At 42.6% G+C, this 22,096-nt stretch overlaps 1 protein-coding gene across 1 annotated transcript; it reads right to left on the bottom strand.

The window, feature by feature from the left end:
- Positions 1-11,276: 11,276 nt before the first annotated feature.
- On the bottom strand, positions 11,277-21,769 carry bsk146 (brain specific kinase 146; the record flags this gene model as incomplete). Its single annotated transcript, XM_084322854.1, has 4 exons — positions 11,277-12,178; positions 13,454-13,645; positions 16,221-16,423; positions 21,598-21,769. The coding sequence occupies 4 exons, from the start codon at positions 21,767-21,769 to the stop codon at positions 11,387-11,389; spliced, it is 1,359 nt and encodes a 452-aa protein (XP_084178980.1). The 3' UTR covers positions 11,277-11,386.
- Positions 21,770-22,096: the final 327 nt, after the last annotated feature.

Here is a 22,096-nt window from a genome sequence, read left to right as displayed (position 1 = left end):
CAATTGGCAGCATTAGGGGGTGGGGAAAGCTGGTGGGTGGGTCCTGGGCGTTGTGGACAGCGACCCCTACAGTTCGGTCGGGGCGCCTGCTCAGCGAGGGTAGGATCTGGAGAGAGGTAGTGCGGCCTCCCACACGTTACACTCTCCCAGTGAGAATCTGAGCGGCCAGGCTGGCTGCCGGCTGGCTGCACATGCGTCGGAGGAAAGCATGTGACAGTCTCCGGCCTCTCGGACCAACAGTAGGGGGGGTGCGCAACAACCAGGAAGGGGGTTGGGAATTGGCATAACGACTAACAGTGGGATGGGAGAAAAATCGGGAAAAAAGGAGGGGGAAAAAGATTAAAAAAAAAAAAAATTGTTTTTTCCTCCTCGAGATGCAGTTCGACCTCAGTTGCATTTGTGACTCATGTAATTTCCATTCACATTCCAGCTTACTAAGTTTAGCATGCTGAACCTGTATCTCCTGCATATACTTTGCTTGTTCTAATTTAGCTGCAAGTTCTGCCTCTGAGCTGCACCCTCCTGGCCTCCTCTTCTTTAATCATGTCAACCAATGGGCCCTGAATGCATTTCGTCAATGTCAGAATCCTCTCCACCCTCTCCTCTTCATTTATACCGATGCCGTCCCAGATATCGTGCAGCCGTGCCTCGTGTTGATCTCCGTCACCAGGAAGTTGGCCAGGGTCGAACTCCTCCGTCTTGACATTTTGTGTCTCGTCTGGCGATGAACTTCTTGTCTGTGAAGTAAGTAAGGAGTCGTTTTCGATTGTTCGGCTAAATTATGTGGCATCTCCTTAAATGACACCTTGCTGACAGGCCCAGATCTAATAAATTCCTTGGTGGGAGTGCTCTTCCGCTTTAGGAAGGAAGCAGTGGCTATCATCTGTGATATTGAAAGGATGTTTCACCAGTTCTTTGTTACACCTGAGCATCGTACTTACCTGAGGTTTCTATGGTGGGAGCATGGAGACCTTTATCACGAGCCAAAAGAATATCAGATGGCAGTCCACCTGTTTGGTGCAGCTTCCTCTCCAGGGTGCGCTAACTTTGGCCTTAAATACTTGGCACAGCAATACAAGGCACGCTATCCCACTGCAGCATCATACATTTTTTTGATCCACTTTTTCTCCCATTTTCTATTTTTCTCCCATCCCAATTTTCATATCGTCCAATTCAACCCTCCCCTGTCTTTGAACGTTGTTTCTTGCCTCCCACAAGCCGGCTGCAATGTGGACTAAGTCATACATAGCACAAGTCCCCTCCGATACTCGAGGTAACAGCCGTCGCATCTTTTCACCTGCGCGGCTCGATCTTTCAGCGTCGGGGGTCTGGGCTTTGGAGGGGCCCCGCCCCCGTCGCTTCTTGATTCTACTGCGCAGGCGCACCAACCGACCTGTAGGAGTCGCTGTCCACAACGCCCGATCCCCACCCTTCAGTTTCCCTCCCCGTAATACGGCCAATGTGTATTACTGTGGACGACCAGCTAAACTGAAAGCAATGTGGAGAGCGGGGCTCGAACAGGAGGCGTCCTGTTCGAGCCTAGTCTCCAGCATTCGTTGCGAGCGCCTTGCCCACTGCGCCACGTAGCCGCCCCCCACTGCAGCATCATTCATAGAGAGCAGTTTCTATGTTGATGATGGCCTAGTTAGTGTTCCAACAATTGAAATGGCTTCAGAGCTGATCGTTGAAGCCCAAGAGTTGTGTAAAGGAGGAGGGTTACGACTCCACAAATTCAACTCGAATGAGAGCAAGGTTCTTGGTTGCATCGAACCGTCTGAAAGTGCAAAGACCAGTGCGAAGGCTAGTGCTTCTCCTCGAAAGTGAATAATAGGTCGTAGACATGCATACATACAGTAGCATGACGATGCTTATTTGCATAATTTTCTAAAGTCAAGATAAATGGTCTTTTGGTCTTAAATCATTCATGGTTATTTTTGTGTTGTATCATGAAGTGATTGGGGGGAGTGTAACGGACCACTTGAGATTAAACATGTCTAGACAATATCCTTTGCTGTTTACTAAATAATATTCAGTATGTATGTATGCCTTGAAATGACGTGTGGGATTTTACCCGAGTTCGATACCCGTATGCCTACATAAATCTGTCCCTATTGGCGCACCGTAGATCAGTACAGCTGGAAGCGCCTGTTAAGTGATGTAGTCGGCAGCAGGAAAGTTTGGTGCGTCTTTTTGTATCGCCTTTGTATTCCTGTGCGACTTTTTATCCCTTTGTATCCCCATGTATTGATCGTGTGTTTTAAATGGAAGAAAGGACCTTTCAGTTTACATTCCTTGGAGAGCGCAGCAAGGTATGCTTTGTTGTTTATTTGATTATGGTTGTAACTTTGTATAATGTAATTTGTGAATGAATGATTTTATGTCTTGTGTAGGAATGTAATCTTTGTAGTTTTGATACCAATGTTATTTAGTTTAGTGTTTGTACTGTGCTGTGGAAACCGTTATGTGAAATGTTTGTTTGTCTGTTTATGTACGTTTCCAATGCAGTTCACGGTGCTAAGATGACGTCACGGATGGACAATTAAATAAAGATCGTCTTATGCATCAGTTGAGACTCTGTCGTTTGGATCCAAGGGCTGTAACAAATGGTGTTACTATACATTCTATTATTTATTTGACTAACATCATGTCTATATCAGTCAATCAGTGGACTTATTATTCTTACAGTTTTTAACAATATCAAGTATTTCATTTTAATTTACAGGAATAGGGGTTTTGACAAAGAAAATCATCCTCCTTATCACTTGGCTCCACAATCTCATTTGCCATTATGTCCAACGTTTACAAAATACTTGTTAAATTCATTATTAATTTACTTTGTTTTGTTTATGGTTATATTGTTCTTTTTTATAAAGTAATTTGGATAGTCTGCTTGTCCAGTACCCTTTTTGATTATGCTAGTTAGTACTTTTCATGTTCCTTGGGTGTTACTCCTGTACTGTTCCAATCATTTGTGGTAATGTTCTTATTCATTTATGTCTTATATCTGCTTTCTGCTTCTTTAGTTCTATGTTCTAAAAATAGCTTATAAAGTAAATCTTTCTTTTTACATGCATTTCCTACCCCCTCTGTAATCCATGGCTTGTCTTGTATATAATTGTGTTTCCTTATCAACTTTCTTACTGGACAGTGTTTATCATATAGCTCAAGTACCGTGGACAGAAAGGCCTCATAGGACTGGTTGGGATCATCAGTAGCATAGACATCAACACAATTTTCATAGTTTTCTCTCTGTACACCACCACAATGGATTTGAAATTAAACAATTAAGATGTGCTTTAAGTGCAGACTTTCAGCTTTAATTTGAGGGTATTATTATATTACATACATCCAAATCAGGTGAACAGTGTAGGAATTACAACGATTTCTATATGTGCATCCCTCTTTTTAAGGGACCAAAAGTAATTGGACAAACTAACAATCAAATTGTCACTTTTAATACTTGGTTGCAAATACTTCGCAGCCCCCTTAACACTTTGAGTGCCACTCACGGCTTATCTCGGGTTTACGATAGTTACGTTGAAAGCCACTCACGAGATTTCTCTGATTTTTTTTTTTAGCGATCTGAAATCATATTGCATTACGCGAGCCTACCCTAGCCTACCCAAGGGCCGCCGGCGATCAGATGTGAAAAAAGCGCCCCCTATCGTCTCCCAGATGACATCAGGGATTTTGGAATGGACTCAATGAAAATGGATGGGGGAAAAAAAATATTCCAGTCCACATTTTCCAGTCCACTGATGCAGCCGGGGTTACCAGAGTTCATTCTGGATCCTCTGAGCGCCGCGGATCATGAGTTCTACTGTATACACGTTAGATCTATACACTTATCGATTTTTTCGAATGGTGATCAGGAATTGGAATATACCAGTTGGATACCATCTGATGTCAGGTAAGGAATCTATGTTATCAGTGTTAGGATAATCAGACTCGTTTTGATGAAGATATAAGCTTTTTTCTGATATGTGCTCCATGAGGAAATGAAAACGGCTATTATCAGCGCGCGCCTCGAATGTGCGTGCGTGCACGTATACTATTGATCATCTAGCGTTTATTTGAAAACGATTCATAAATAGGCCGACAAATATCAACGTTCTGGTATATTCCAGTAAAAGGCAATTATCACAGAATGGGCTGTTTTTTACCTCAAAACGGTGCTTTTCAAAATGCTCTCAAACGGAAATGAAGCGATAAAAAACCAATCTGCCTTGACAGCACTGACTGGAAAATGATTCTTTGATAAGCGACGGGCAGATTAGACACATAGCCATAATTTAAAACATAGATTAGGCGATATTAACGTTAACATTGGCGCCGATGGTGGCATTCAAGCACTAAGTCGTGCGCCCCCTGGTGGCACTGAAAGTGTTAAGCACATCTTGATTGTCAATGTCCAAATATTTATGTACCTAACTAGCAAGCATGCTGCACTGACCAAAGAATAGTCCAATCTTCATGGGGTCCTGTTGCAGATGACACGGGACTAAAAACACCTTCATGTCAGCTGCTCGTATAGAGATTCAGTTGGCATACAGTGTTGTGGTCTTACCAGGCCTGGAGTGTTAATGTGATATGATGTAACACGTGGCAATCAGAGAAGACCCCCTCCCCCCCACACACCTGTATCTCCAGCTAGGGTTGGCTGACATAGCCAAAATGTATCACAATATCCTTATTTGTTATGGTATAATGATATTTGATGGTATTTGGGTCTTTTTCCAACACAAATTAGTCAACACTTGCTATTTGTGATGTTTTTATAACACACACAGTCATGGTGTTATACATACAGAATGGTCTAATCTCATCCCATTTCAATCATAAATTATTTATAATACTGCAATATGCAGATCTTTAATATATTGAATTAAATACAAATATATAGGCCTGTGTACACTATTGACATATCTCAAACCCCACCCTCTTTTCTTGATCCTCCAATCACAACTGAAGCAGTTGTGATTGGAGGATCAAGAAAGCAACGTGTTGTGATTGCAGGATCAAGAAAAGAGGGTGGGGTTTGAGATAGGTGGATTGTGGACATGGATGCATGATGTTTTACCCATATATATAAAGACTAGATGGCGCAAGGCGGTAGTTCACCGGTGGCCATCTTGTTACAGTCAACTATTCTGGTACGCATTATGGTAGCTGCGTACGCATTATGGTAGCTGCTGTAAGGTGAGTGATTTGCAAAAACAAAAACTCTTAACTCGCTGAAATCTTGACTGATTTACAAACGGTTTGGTTTTCTTACAAAAGGTTTGGTTTATTGCGTTATTTTTTATTTTTTTTGGTCTTTTTCCCCCTCCATTTTCCTCCGATTTTCTCCCATCCCAATGTTAGTCGTATGCCAATTCCCAGTCCCTTCCTGGTCGCTGCGCTTTACCCCCCACAGTCAGATCATTTGGGAGAGTGGAGGCTACCACGTGCTTCCTCCGACACACGTCCAGCCAATCACCGCTTCTTTTCACCTGGCAGCGCGGATTCTCATTGAGAGGGCGTAGCGTGTGGGAGGACCACACTATCCCCCTCACGTCCAATCCGCGCTTAGCAGGCGCCCCGACCGAACTGTAGAAGTCGCTGTTTACAACGATCCGGACCCACCCCGCCAGCTTCTCCCACCCTCTGATACAGCCAATTGTATCAGTGCAGACGGCCAGCCAAGCTGGTGACAACCCCGGAGCTGTGAGCTGGATTCGAACAGGCGAACCAAGCTCACAGCTCCGGGGCTGGTGACGAACGCAATCTCCGCTCGACCACCTAACCGCCCTTATTGCGTTATTAACGTTATTAACGTGGCTATGATTCTTGCTTGGAAGAATTTTTATGACATTTTCTTAAATTTCATATGAAAGTCCATTATAAGTATGCCGTATGAAAACTACATCTCCGACGTTTTTAACAAACCAAACGGTTGAAAAGTTCGCAAGCTATGGTTGTTTCAATAGTACATGTGTAGCAGAGTGAAGTTGTTATGCTAGATCATGGACAGAAACCGTTATCTTTCATCTTAAATAAGTAGGTCAAGACAGAAACACTCTTATTTTGAAGGAACAAAGTGGACCGAGCTCACTCTAGTGTTTTGGAGGGTGCCTTGGTTACTAGTTTATATTAATTTCCTCATATTGAGTTATTGATTCTCCAAACGAAACCCCTTTTGGTCTTTTATAATGGTTTAGAGAGGATAGGTCATCTTTCCAGTTGAGTATTTGTTGTATTGTAAATACTTTCAAATAATGTACATAATGGTTTAGCCGTTCGTCGGCAAGAGAAACCGCCGGCGGAAGTGATCTCTCTCTTGAGTTTAACGTGAAAGAGAAGAGGTATGCACTTTCGGTTACCTAATATCTGGTTTAATTGCTATGTATAATTTGTAAAATTGATTTATGTTTGGTTTTGGTACTGAAATTGTCCTGTGTGTGATGACATTAACTCGCCCTGTGTAAAACAGCCACAGTACCGTCGTGTGCTAACTCGTATTCTGTTTAACAATAACAGGTGGACTACACGGCTATGACGGTAGCTCACGCCATGTTGTGTGTGCTGTTTTGGTTCGATAACAGTTGTTTTTGTATTTCGGTTTAATTAATGCTTACACACTGTCTTTCATTTCATATTATTTCATATGTTTTTGCTGAAGTTGACTTGTACTGAGTTACATGTATTTGATAGTAGCTAACAATTGCTGTAACTGTGGATGGCGCACTGTTTTGAGTGTGTGCCCGCTCTCTTTGAGTTTAACGTGAAAGAGAACGAGGTGGACTACACGGCTATGACGGTAGCTCACGCCATGTTGTGTGTGCTGTTTTTGGTTCGATAACAGGAGATCACCAATAAAACCAACCATCAATTGAGTACCGTTGTCGGAGTCTACTTCTACCTCACACCAGACACAACGCAGATTGGATCACGCTACACATGCACATTCATGTTGTGAGTGGGTGTGTTACCCTGTGGCAAGATGGCCGCCATGTGGCAACATCCGTCTCCGTTGGCCAGCAGCGCGGGTGAGTAATCTAGTAGTCTATATATCTATGGACATTGATGCATGATGTTGTACCTCCCAGCCTCTACTACTACAGCCTCTGCTACACGAGAGTTCCCTGGGGGAAAGAAATCCAAGCTGAGCCCTTGTTCCAACAAGACTTCTAATTTTTATTGTTGACTAAATCTGAGCTTATACAGGAAGACAATTGTATTGCAAAGAGACAGAACCAGATAGGAGTTCTAGTGCTGCTGTGTGTGTCGTTCACCTACTCCACTAAAAACTCCACTAAAATCATCATGGCGCTTCAAAATATGTCACAGGACAGAAGGACGCAGAACTCCAGTTTACACACAGCTTGCAACACATTACATCATGGTAAATTTGAGGAAAACAGCAGTGAACTGACTCAGGTGTGGGATGGAAGAACGGGTAGGAGCCGGTCTTAAAAGGAGTAACTACACACCTGGTCACTCTGCTGCACCTAGTGGCTGATATTTTCATCATGCTGCGCACTCTGTCCCACCCGAAATGACTGGACACGGACGCGTTAAACAGCAATCAATTAATTTAATATAACAGTCCGGTTCTGTGTTTGTTTGTGTCTGTAGATTGTTGGTGAACAACTAACTTTAGGTTAGTTTAACGCGTCCGTGTCCAGTCCTTTCGATTAGCCCCACCGTTCATTGTAAACAATGATGCATGTAGTTACTGTGTGTTGTTGTAGCCACCGGTTAATTCGCGATTTTTTATTGGTTTGTCATGACAAACCAATTACATAATCCAACATATGTGTAAAGGCACAACATATTCTAGCTAAGGGTATATTTCTTTAATGATTCGTTACAGCGTAATCAATACTTCCATTTGTATAAATTGCGTTAAGTGGAGCCTGGCTGAGGAGCGCGTAGCGGCTCATGCGCATGCACGCACTCGGCCAATCAGAGCAACGCGGAAGGGCAAGTTGGCTGCCGAAAGTATTCACGTGTCCCACCCCGTTCTGTGATGTCAGAGTGCCTCTTTGGAGGGGGATCGTCCTATGTTCCCCGGGTTCTATGTTCCCCGCTTTGATTGATTAATAGATTGAACATTTTATAAATTTTTATTATTTTATTAATTATTAATGTCCGCCTTGTTTCGAACGGGCTTAGGCCCTCGTTCGAACTGGTTAAGGTTAGAGTTTGGAATCAGGGGTGGTGGTCTAAAATTTTCAATCTATCAATCAATCAAAGCGGGGAACAGATAGAACCCGGGGAACATAGGACCCGGGGAACATAGACATGCTCCCTTTGGAGGCACTGTTTGGGGTGGAGCAGTGTGTGCAGCTTGGTGGAAATATCAACCACTAGGGGGCAGCAAAATAACCATGGGTTTAGTTACTCGTTAGCAGAAAATAATGGTTTCCGTGTTGTTACGGATGTGTTGTGTGTCCAAGTTCTGATTGACTGGGCTGATGCTGACTCCTCCTACTCATTCTTCCCTCTCACTCTTGTTCAGGTGTCCGTCCTCAACTTCAGCAGTTGCTGCTAATAACCCAGATCCCAGACAGCTAGTTCATACAGTAAACATCTAGTCCTACTCAGCATGTCAGATTACTCACAAGGACTAGAAGGGTGGGGGGTGAAATGAAACGTTAAATAGTGACACTAGGAGATGTTTTACAGTGCAGTAAACTCTTCTGTTACAAGATAAATGCTATTACATCATGGTCTCCTGCGCACGTCCGACTGAATCTGGCATGTAGTATGAGGACAGTACTCATCTACGACATGTCACTTTCACGTTTTATTACTACTGACTGTGAGAAACAATGGAACAGCTAGACCACCCTCACTGTGTGTGTGCGTGTGTGTGTGTGTGTATCAGGACTGGCCATTGTTCTGAGTCAGAGCAGTCAGCAGATGAGGTCAGAGATTGTCACAAGATGTAGTAATTTGCACACTAGTTCACTGTCATGTGGCAGTTCGTGTGAGTACCGTACCAAGTCTTTACAAGTAAAGGGGATTCGGGGGATTTGAAATTATCCTGGATGTGGGCCTACGGTACTACTGAGAAAAAGCATTCTGCTAAAAAAGCCATTAAGCGGACCAACGTCGGAGCTTCAACCTTTTTTACGACATAAAGAAACATTTTGTTCTTTATGACTATACTACATCTAAGTTATGGAGTACTAGCTTGTGACAGAAAATCAATCAGTGTTTTCCCCCCCTCCACGATAGAGCTTTAGCACACAAGAGTTCATGCAGAGTTATGTCTGGAAATTGCAGTGCACAGAACACCCCGTACCGACGCCTGTTCCAATGCGTTTCTTTTTTTTGTATCCCCCCCCCCCCCCCCCCCCCCCTTCATCTTATTTTTGTATATCATAAGATCTCAAGTCAAAGAATTAAATAGTTTTTTTCTTCTCTTTTTTGTCTGCAACAAAGCAAGAAAATCTGCTTGCGGGTTTACTTCACAGACTTGGACATTTAGAAGCAAATGTTTCAATCCCCCCAAAAATCCAAATATAAGAATAATGTGAGAAATCTTTTTTCTCCCGTCCCTGTAGTTGAAAACAAAGTTTCCCGTACAGCAGTACGTCTCTCATGCTTAGCTTAGCGGTAGTTTTCTGTTTACTAAAGTCAGTGAGATGGATACACAACATTAACGGCATACAAATACAATACACAGAATTAAAAACTAATTATTGTTCAGATTTTTAGCCCTAAGGTCGTCTCCGAGAGATCATGACAGCGATATTCACTCTGGGACATAATGCAAGAAATTGTGCTACAGCAAAATTCCACATCACAACAGTTTACACTTTTTTTTCCTCCTTCTGTTTGAGATTTTTCTTTTTTTTGTTCAAATTTTCCATAAAGATATGTTTCAGCTACTCATCATGCAATAAAACATTTTACTGTATACATCTTCACCGTATTTTTTTCAGATCAGATCTTGGAACAATACCTTCATTATTAGCGATAACCACCCCTCCCCCCTTCAAAGAAAGAGAAACTATACAAGAATTAAAATCATATTCAGAAAGTGTGTAGAAAATATACTTTCAACCATGAAGTAGATATGTTTGAGTTAAGAAACGGGGATTAAAATAAAGAGACATCATGAACCTTCTCTAGATGGAGGCTTGAGGACATCTTGGTTTGCAGTCTGTAGCAGGAAAATGTTCCCTGTTAGAAGCAATAAAATGTATTCTTTACCTCTCGTCATCTGTGATGCATTTGGCACAGACAAGTTATGCCCAAAAAGCCAGTGAAATAAACTCAAACAGAACACAAATAAAGCTACTTTTACAAAACAAAACAAAAATATTGAAAAAATAGAGTCTGAATATCTTTAAATTCCAATAAATAATACAAATCTGAACACACAAAAAAAAGAAAAGAACTCCACTTAAATCTTATTTTGGATTCATACATACGGGTACGCACAGTGATATACACACATACATGCGCACTTGCACTTTCACATCATGTAATACATTAAACGTTAAAATCATCGTTCACTTGTTTTTATCTTACAAGGTATTTCCGTGAACTTGATTTTAGCCGGCTTCAAAAATACAAATCAGTAGAGCTTCGCTTTGTCCCTTGGCTTTGTCAAAAACGATGACCCAGTCAGTCATGTCCCGTGAAGGTCTTACAGGACCCTCTGTCTGTCTCCCATTTGTTTTAGCTGAAAATATTGCTTTAAGAAATATATTTTGGTCTTCTTTTCAGACGATCTTAGTACCAGAATCTCTGTTGGAAGCAATTTTGTTTGCGTCTTGTCAGCGTTTTCCGTGTTGGGATAGATGGGTCAGACGTCTCGATGATTGAGTGACAGCCCGTTCCGCAGGGCTGCAGCAGAGGACAGGTCTTGTTGAAAAACATTATGCTGTTATGTGAGGATATTTGACCAAAGACTCCCAACTGTCACAAGGAATGTTTACCTTATTTTCCCCAACAATATGAAACAATATATAGATAGAGAGCTTATATCCTGTTTATGATAATTTTGTTGTTATTTTGTATAATAGTCGTCCAACGTATTTACCTGCCAATCCTTTCTCAAGCATTTTACAGCTGGGCTCTCATATGTAGTTTTATTGTTGTAATTTGTGTGCGTGTGTGTGTGTGTGTGTGTGTGTGTGTGTGTGTGTGTGTGTGTGTGTGTGTGTGTGTGTGTGTGTGTGTGTGTGTGTGTGTGTGTGTGTGTGTGTGTGTGTGTGTGTGTGTGTGTGTGTGTGTGTGTGTGTGTGTGTGTGTGTGTGTGTGTGCGTGTGCGTGTGTGTGTGGATGCATGCCTATCATGTAGAAACGTGTGTGTTTCATGACGAATAGTGAGTGATAGAAAAGTGTGTGACGGTTGCGAGTGTTGGGAGACATCCAGTGGCGTGGCTCAGACGCAGATCTCTATGGGCGTGGCCCCCAGCATGCGTCCCCCCGGGGAGTTGTTCTCCCGGGGCATTCGTTCGTAGCTGTTGGTCGAGGACACCGAGCTGGTGGTGGAGACCGACACAAAATGGTGGCCCCCGCCGCCGGGATCCATCATGCCGCCCTTGGCTCCCCCGCTCCCCCTCTCCGCGGCCACCGGAGACATTGGAGACAGAGTCTGCTGCTTCATCCTCTCCACCAGCAGCTCCTCGTCTTCCTCTCCCGACGACGACGATGACGACGAGCTGGTCCCGTCCCCTCGGACGCCTCCTCCTCCTCCGGCTCGCTCCCTGTCCCTCTCCCTCTCCCTATCCCTCTCCCTCTCCCTCTCCCTGTCCCTGTCCCTGTCCCTGTCCCTCTCCACGTTCCCTCCTCCTCCTCCTCCGCCCAGGTTCCCGTTGTTGTTGTTGTTCTCTCCGTCCAGCATCCAGGAGTGGCTGAAGTAGCCAAACACCTCCTTGACGGAGCATCGACGCTCCTGCTCCACGGAGAGCAGCCGGCGGAACATGCGGAGTGCCTGCTCGGTGAAGCGCCGCCACTGGGAGGGAACGCTCGCCGTCCTCCGCCTCTGCCAGCGGATGAACTCCTGGTAGAAGGAGTCGGAGGGCAGCGCCTTCTCCCAGGGGAAGTTGCCCGTCAGCATGCAGAAGAGCAGCACGCCGAAGGCCCAGACGTCCGTGCTGTAGTCCACGCAGAAGCCCTCGTGGCGCGACACGTCGCACAGCTCCGGGGCCGTGTAGGGGATGGTGCCGCTCACCTGGAGCGAGGAATAATGACGTACAGTATATCGTGCCAGTTAGGGTACCTAGTGTATACTGCACCTTGTGTATACTGTTTACTTTTACTCTTACTCACAGTATATATGTTCAGATTCAAATTCTTTATTGCCTATATTTATTGTAGCGTATAATATAACCGGCATACAGACCCTCATCTGCACCTTTGTTTACACTATTTATTTACTTTATCATATTTCTATATTCAGATCAAATTTTATTGCCTATATTTATGTCTTTCGACAATTACCCTGCCGATACCTGTACCTCCCCTCCCGCGCCCTACCCACAGCCGTAGAAAAATGTGAATCCCTAACCACATTCAAAACCGCTCTTAAAGAGAACCTACGGGAGGCTGCAATTCAAAACTGGCCACCGTAAATGTCCAACCCCCGCCCCCCACCCCCTCCTAATAGACAGTCTCCTCCCCACCGTATGTATATATTTTCTCCCACCCCACCCACCCCCTCCTAATGTACAGTCTCCTCCCCATCATATGTATATATTTTCTGTTAGGATCTCTGGGTAACAGTACTGTATATTTGCATATCGTATATGTCACAAATGTAACAATACTATATACCTGTATGTCATGTATGTCCCTATGCCATAAATGTCATGATGTCATGTATGTTGTGTATGTCATAAATGTCACTATGAATTGAAAATGGGGGACCCTGATGTAAACAAGACTGCAATCTGTTAAATAAAGTTTTCATTCATTCAACTAACGTTCGACAATAGCGATCACCTAGAGCGAACTATTGGATATTATGAAGAAGACAAAACGGATGATTATGGATGATAAGGTGCGTTTTCACCAGACTATGTTGGACTCAGCACTTCTGGTAAATCATAAAAATACTATAGTCAAACCGGCCGATGAGGAAACCTATTCGGCTCCGTGGTATAGTCTGGCCCGAGCACACAATAGTAGCTTGCAATGCAATGGCAAGCAAACTATTGGAGATGATGAAGAAGAAGACAACGGATGAGGGCCACCTAACGTTATATGTATTGATCCTGTTCTGATCCAAGACACTTGGAGCGAGAGTGGAGTACCTGCTGACAAAGGTAACGTCTATTTTATATCTATTTTACCGAACCCCATCATAAAACATGCTTTTGTAATGATTGCAGCGTCGGAAAACGTATAGGAACTGTTTGTGTAATGTCAGTTAAATATAATAAAAACAGTAATATACAATATAAAACACAAGGTTAATCCTACTTCATTTTGAGTTTTAGTCATTTACCCTTTTGACTGGCGAGCCAGCTCTGCGCGTCATGCCGAAGTCAGAGAGTTTGACCTTGCGGCACTCTCTGTCGAAGATGAGGATGTTCTCAGGCTTGATGTCTCTGTGGACCAGCTTCTTACAGTGCAGGTAGTCCAGAGCGATGGCCACCTGGTGCACACAGCGCTTTGCTACTGCCTCTGGAAGACCCACCTAGAGAGCAGAGAGGGACCAGGGGCGATAGTGAGATCATGGGAAACCAACACTGTGTATGTTTGCAGTGACATTCTGTTGACAGCAATGCAATTTCCCCTTGGGTATGATTGTGTTTTTATCTCAATGTATAAAACACAAACAAACAGTGTGAAAAACTTTGTCTGTAAATTAAAATCAAATGCACCGGTGCGTGACACAAAACCAATGGTGCCTACTAGAGTCTTTATTATCAAATTAATAATATTACGTAACGATCAATAATAAATTAAAGGCATGATAAGTACTTACAGCCTCTAGATAGATGGTCACTAGAGCAACACCAAAACGATGTCTGATTATTTGACATTGACTGATATAACGTTCAAACTAGGCATTGCAGATCAAATATGACTCAAGATCTGGCAATATCATAGCAATCTTACCGCTAAAGATGTTGTCAGAAACATATTTTAAGTTCAACTTTGGGTAGAAAAAGATAAAGTTGACAAGCAAACAAGCCGCCATTTTCTTTTTGAAAATGGGAGCAGAGCAGGGCCGTGCAGAGACCTTTAGAGGTGCTAACATTTTTAAAAGGGCACATGCAGGCACGTGCACACATAGAGCCCAAGGGATTTGCACGGCCTCCTCAGCGTGCCTCTCCGCAGACCTATATATTTTATGCATAGCGTGGGTGGTGATGATGATGATGATAGAAACCGCTGTGGCGCATACAGTTGAATGCTGGTATTACACTCATTGAGGGACACGAAGAAGTCCGATGGGATTTGGGAATCTCAAATACAAATCGGGATTGGAATAAAAAAATGCATTTATATTAAACAATACAGAATATACAGCACTTCTTGGGGTCTGTAGGGTAAGCACTTATTCCCTCCCCCCTGAACATTTATGGTGATGTATGGGCCTTTTAAGTCAGTGATAAAAGTGTCTTTCAAGGATAAGTGAGCTCCTGCACTGATTATTATAGTTCAATATTTGATCACCAAAAACCCCCCAAAAAGCATACAACAAACTGCATCATACTATATGATTATGCCTTAGAATAGTTTTATTCTATCAAAATGTATTATAGATTTATATTGGCTAATGGGCCCATCATTCCAAGAGGGAGGGCGACGCGTCACGCAACATAACAAAAAACCATGCACCTCAGACAGACGGGCATTCAAATATTTATTTTTATTTATAATATTATTACAATTATTCTTGATGAGGACCATGGGCATTGCTCTTTACAAATTTCTTTATATATATATTATAATAATAAAGAAAAAAAAGCCTTGCCAAAAAAGGGCACTTTGGTCATCTAGGGGCACATGGGCAAGTGCCTGGAGCAGAGAACCACGGACTGCCCACTAGTAGCACGTTTATCCAATCAGGTGTGTTCTACTTGGGGAAATGGCAAGTAGGGAGGGGATGCGTCTATGCCTTCTACAACGCTGTTCGGTTTCCGCGTTCCTCTGATTGGCCATTAAGCCCACGTGACCCTACGCTAGCACGCCCCCCTTATCGCCGCCAGTTATCGCTTATGCGCATGAGCTGCGACAAGCGCCTTCAATGACAGAGCTCTCATATTTGCGAATGCATAAACTATATCTTAAATTATGGCTATGTGTCTAATATGGCCGTCGCTTATCAATTGACAGAGCTCTCATATTTGCGAATGCAACAGCGTTCACCCTGATGTAAACAAAACAAGTCATTGATAAGCGACGGCCATATTAGACACATAGCCATAATTTAAGATATAGTTTATGCATTCGCAAATATGAGAGCTCTGTCATTGAAGGCGCTTGTCGCGGCTCATGCGCATGCGCGGGCGTAATCGATAACTGGCGGCAATAAGGGGGGCGTGCTAGCGTAGGGTCACGTGGGCTTAGTGGCCAATCAGAGGAACCCGGAAACCGAACAGCGTTGTAGAAGGCATAGACGCGGAGGGGATACAGACACTTCTGGTGGGTCTTAAGTGTTGATTGAGCGTGGGCGGCTACGTGGCGTAGTGGGCAAGGCGCTCGCCACGAATGACGGAGACGCTGGGCTTGCCTGTTCGAGCCCAGCGCTCCACATTGCTTTCAGTTTAGCTGGTCGTTCATACTAATACACATTGGCCGTATTAGGGGGTGGGAAACTGATGGGTGGGGATCGGGCGTTGTGGACAGCGACTCCTACAGGTCGGTTGGTGCGCCTGCGCAGTAGAATCAGGAAGTGTCGGGGGCAGCGTGAGCCTCCCACGCGTTACTCCTCGCCACTGAGAGATCGAGCTGCGCAGGTGAAAAGATGCGACTGCTGTTACCTCAAGTACCGGAGGGGACTTGTGCTATGTATGACTTAGTCCACATTGCAGCCGGCTTGTGGGAGGCAAGAAACAGCGTTCGTGACAGGGGAGGGTTGAATTGGATGATACGAAATTGGGATGGGAGAAAATATAGAAAATGGGAGAAAAAGTGGATCAAAAAAAAAAGTGTTGATTGAGCGTCTATACCGTTACTATACTATACAGTCTACACAGTTTTTTTTCGGGGTGATTCTACTCATTACGTCTTTAATGTAATCACATTTCCTCTGCCCGTACCTGTGGAGGAATGATATCAAAGAGGTCCCCTGCCAGAGCGTACTCCTGTGCAAACACGTAATAATCGTCTGTCTCGAATGCAATTCCAAACATGTTGATGATGAAAGGGCAGGGAGACAGGTAGAGGGAGATGCTGTACTCCCTCAGGAAAGACTTCAGCTTGGTCGTCTTCTTCTTCAGGAACTTCAGTGCCATCTTTGTACCTGTGAGTGGAAAAGAAACGAGATAAATAATCACGGAGGATGTCCAGTTTCTTCCCCTTCGGATGTATATATTTTTATTCTCTTAGCATCCTCTTAGCAGTTGTTTTGTATTGAGCCGTACTGTATTGTACCCATTCTGCAATCTGTTAATACAGTTTTCAATCAATCAATCAATCAATCAATCAATCAATCAATCAATCAATCAATCAATAAATCAATCAATCAATCAATCAATTAATCAATCAATCAGAGAGTGTGTGAGTGAGTGAGTGAGTGAGTGAGTGAGTGAGTGAGTGAGTGAGGGAGGGAGGGAGGGAGGGAGGGAGGGAGGGAGGGAGGGAGGGAGTGGTTGTGAAGACAAAATAGTGGTGTTTTATTAGTCCTCACTTCAATGGAGCATAAAACAAAAACGAGTTACAGTTTAAGGAGAACATCATCACCCAAATCAATAATTCCAATACATTTATTTCCATGGCCTAGGAAAGTTCAATCGATATGTGTGAACATGACCTACTCTCTCCCAAAGCCAGAAAGCATAGAAGTAAGACTCAAAATCATGCAGGTATAAAGAGAGACAACTAGAAAGGTGTGCTCAGTAGAATGCAAATCTCCACCAGATGGCAACCACACATTTCTTCTCTCTCTCTCACAGAGCAAACGAACACGCCTACAATATTTAACAAATGCAGACACCATATATTACCATTTATTATAATTACTGGTATCCAAACACATTTGCACAACATACGTCAGAGATCATCCACTGTCTGTGGGAAAGAAAAAAATCTCAACTGTGTTGACAAGTCACTAGCCTTGAGGCACAGCTGACAGACTTCAGGCGATGCTTAAGCGTAGGGGGCGGGGCAAACATAAACCATTGAAAGCACATCTCCCCACTATTCCTATTACAATAGTACACTATTACACACTATTATACACTATTACACTATTACACACTATAACACTATTACACATTACAGATTACACACAGTTACACAATTACACACTATTACACTATCATACAGTCTAATATGATAAAGGACATTGACTGAACTATCTAAGTAGATAGTGATATACTATTAACGTTAAAAAAAAGAAAAAGAAATCCCTCTAAACTGTGACTAGGGAGTGGCATTTGAAGGCCCACTATCAATATTAAAATATTCTATAAAGATGTTTGGTGAATTAGTTAAATAAATGACCTAAAGGAAAATATGCAGCACACCCATAATGTAGCCTCAAGACCTTGTGTGATCCTCACCTTCACTAAACAAATAACCATAATTATCTCCAGACGAGACCTGAGGAGAGATTATGTGTTCGTTCGGTCGCCCGTGTGTGTGTCTGTCTGTACAAAGCGATATCTTGCCAACTACAAATTTGGATGAAATGTTGCACATAGGCTGACAGCATGAATTCTCAAATATCTTTCAAATAGGTCAATGACAAGTATTTTATTTTAATGAATTTGAATTTGAATTTCCATCATTGTTCGTTGAAATACATATTCAATAACAAGTTACACCTTTTGAACGCAAGAAGGTGATACTACACAGGTTCACTGGTAATCAGCTGTCTGGCACCTGTTTACATCATGCCATAGTGAATCTATTATCGTTGATATACCTATGCATTAACACTTTGAGTGCCAGCCACGAGAAATCTCGTTAGTTCATGCTATGCGTTGAGTGCCAATGACGAGAAATCTCGTTATTTAATCGTTGTTTCTTTTATTAGCGATTTCCATTCAGCCTCACGTTACCATTGGGACTGTATCTGGCCTCGAACAGGGAAAATACCGCCCCCTATCGTCTCCCGGATGGTAATGCACGCATTGGAATGGACTCAATGAAAATGGATGAGAAAAGAAAAATCCGGAATCCACATTTTACTTCTCAGGCATGTAACCCGAGCCAATCGCACTCATTGTGGTCCCTCAGAACAGCATGGATTATGTGTTTCGAGTACCCAGCGTTGGATCAATAAATGCGATCAATATTTGGAATGGCGATCAGGAATTGGAATAATCTTTTTGGAGAACATCTGATCTGAGGTAAGGAATCTATTTTACCAGTCTTGGGGTAATCAGAGTTTTTTTTCCACATATATCTCAACGTGTCCCCTATATAATAATAATAATATCTTACATTTATATAGCGCCTGTGTTGATCAGGAAATAGATAATCGATTTTTCAGCCCGCTTCTCTAGCGTGCATAAGTACACATATACTATCGATAATCTAGCGTTTATTTGAAAACGATTAATAAATAGGCCGAAAATTACAACGTGTTTTGTGTATTCCACTAAAGGGCGATTCCTGCAGAATATTTTTTTTTCTGGAAATTTCCAAAAACGAGCGTTTTTCAAAATGGTATAAAACGGAAATGTACCGATGAAAAAACAATACGTTTCAACAATGTTGACTGCAAGCAAGTCATTGATAAGCGACGGCCGTATTAGACACATCATTTAAGATATAGTTTATGAGTTCGCAAATGTGCTCGCCCTCTCATTGATTTAAGCGCTGGCACTCAAGCGCTAAATCGTGCGCCCCCTGCTGGCACTCAAAGTGTTCAAACATTTATGAACCCATTTTCATTATTATACATTGAAATAAGCCCCACCCCCTTTCACATCTCATGAACCATTTGTTAATTGTCAATGAACTTATAGTTTTAAAGGTTTATTCCACCCAAATTGTTTTACAGGTTTATTCCACCTGAATCATCTTAAAGGTTTATTCCACCCGATACTATAATGGTGTGTAATTGTGTAATAATGTGTAACTAATAGTGTCATAGTGTTTTACTATGTGTATGTCTATGTTTGCCCTGCCCTCTACACATAACCTCTTCCACCCGACGGGACCGGTACCGGTCCCAAAATTACATCATGTCATAAATCAATATCCCCAGAATGTTCTACAAAAGTATTGTTTTTTTTGTCAAACGTATTCAAGTATAAACATCATAACCATGTCACAACAGCATTTATAATGTATATTATCATCAATACGTTAGTTTAGGAATAGGTTAACACTTTGTATGCCACTCACGGCTATTCTCTGGTTTATGCCCCGACTGTTGAATGCCACGCCCGAGTATTCTCGGGGTGTTTTAAAAAAAAAAATAAAATTATTAGCGATCTGAAATCATATTGCATCACGCGAGCCTACCGTTGGAGATCCAGGGACCGCCGCCGCTCAGATCTGAAAAAAGCGCCCCCTATCGTCTCCCAGATGGTAAATCACCCTTTTGGAATGGACTCAATGAAAGTGAATGGGAGAACGGATTTCTGACTCCACATTTTACTTCTCACTGATGCAGCCGGGGTCTACCAGAGTTCATTCTGGAGCCTCTGAGCCGCGCGGATCATGTGTTCTACTGTATACACGTTGGATCTATACACTTATCGATTTTTTCGAATGGTGATCAGGAATTGGAATATACCATTTGGATACCATCTGATGTCAGGTAAGGAATCTATGTTATCAGTGTTAGGATAATCAGACTCGTTTTCACAGAGATATAAGCGTTTATGTGATATGTGATATGGGTGTTTTGACTGTAAAATCCATGAGGAAATAAGACCAGCGATTATCAGCGTGCGGCATGAGCGTGCGTGCGCACACATATACTATCGATCATCTAGCGTTTATTTGAAAACGATTCATAAATAGGCAGACAAATGACAACGTTCTGGAATATTCCAGTAAAAGGCGATTATCATAGGCATGTGTGGTTTTTTCCGCGAAAACGGGTGATTTTCAAAATGCTATCAAACGGAAATTAAGCGATAAAAAACCAATCTGCCTTGCCAATGTTGACTGGAAAATGATTCTTTGATAAGCGACGGGCAGATTAGACACATAGCCATAATTTAAAACATAGATTAGGCGATATTAACGTTAACATTGGCCGTGGATGGTGGCACTCAACGGGGTAAATAGGAAAACATGGCCCGGCACTGAAAGTGTTAAAGTGTTATTAGATAGATTTAACTTTTCGAAATGTCTGTTTATTTCGTGAGAGGCAACCATTTTGGAAAACCTTGAATCATGGGAATTGTAGTTTTTTTGCAGCTATTTTGTAGCGGACATCCATAGCTCTGGATTTGTGTTGGCATTTTTCAAAACTACATTTCCTGAAAGGATCTATGGGGTTCATAGTTCTGTATGCATTTTTTTAATAACTCTTATTATTCGGGATATTATACCACAAAACTTAACGTTATTGAAAAAAATATTGAAACGCAGTTAGTTTCTCTTCCCTATTGTTAGCATGCAGCAACAATTATAGATCTGAAATTAGTTTCAAAACGATACTAAATCCAAATTGAACTCGGCCATTTGAAAGATAATATATATGTGCGAATTGGCTATAATAAGGTAATTTATAAGCCTGCTATTCTATATTCTATAATAATATTTCAAATTGCATTGATCTGGATGGGAGAATTCAGTACTGTATCTACAGAACCTTCTGCTTAATCATCTTCCCTTTATTCATTTCCTTAGATATTTTGTACACATGATCTCAAGAAGGTACTGAACGAGATCAGTTTTTAATGTTTGGTCATTATTAGCATGGTGTTATTCACTGTCAAAGATGCAAAGAAAAATCATAATTCATATTCTCCTTTGTTTCATCACAATTTAAGCAAGCCTAGTAATAGACACAATATTTCTGACACTGGGAATACATTCACTGAGGTCCATAGATGTCCCTAGATACCAAGAATATGCAAATGGTCCTTGTAGAAGTGGAGCAATATTCCATTTACTTAGGTATGTATTTTAGGCGGATTTTCAGAAAATAGGCTCCGGGCTTAAGAGGTTAAGCCCCACCTAACATGTAGGCTGCTAGAAAATAAATGGGTGGCTGCTGCCTGGAAGAGATTTGCCCTCTACTGAGCACACCTTTCTAGTAGCAAATATTTTCTAAGTATTAGTCAAATAAATAAGGGAACCAAATCTAATTTATTTGTTCAATTTATTTACATGGAATAAAAACTGTAAATGAAGGCTGACTCTGTGCATCTGACACAAACAAAACCATCAACTATAGTCAAACACCTAAGTAATTTTGAATAGTCGAATATGTGCCCATCCCAAATCGTGACCCTCATCTTACTCGCCCAGCCCGTGGCATGGGTGCACGTCTCTCCTCCTCACCTCTGATCTTGTGGATGACCAGATCCACCTTGCCGTAGGTTCCCTTGCCCAGCTCTCTGATGACCTCGTAGTACCTGTTGACCTCCAACCTCTCCAGGTTCTGGGCTGCAATCAGCTGCAGCTCCTCTAGGATGTCCATGTTGGCGCGCGACACCAGCGGAGAGGAACTCATGACGGAGGACCAGTTCAGGGGGCGGACCAGGGGAACAAACCCTGGAGGGGTGGGGCGGGGCGGGGTGGGCGGGGGAGGTGCTGGACGCTCAGGCGGGACGAGAGCACTGGCTAACAGCTGGTGTCACTACAGGGGAAGAAGAAAGAGACAGTGTCAAGCTACTATTAGATGTACAGTTGGTGTCACTACAGGGGAAGAAGAACAGATCCTGTCAAGCTACTATTAGATGTACAGTTGGTGTCACTACAGGGGAAGAAGAAACAGATCCTGTCAAGCTACTATTAGATGTACAGTCTTTACAGTTTTCTGTATAGTACACTATAAGAA

Source organism: Notolepis coatsorum, assembly GCF_963971535.1.
Source record: "Notolepis coatsorum genome assembly, chromosome: 10".
Classification (NCBI taxonomy): Eukaryota; Metazoa; Chordata; class Actinopteri; order Aulopiformes; family Paralepididae; genus Notolepis; species Notolepis coatsorum.
Note: the sequence above shows the minus strand (reverse complement) of the source record. Positions and strands in the feature narration are given on the sequence as shown.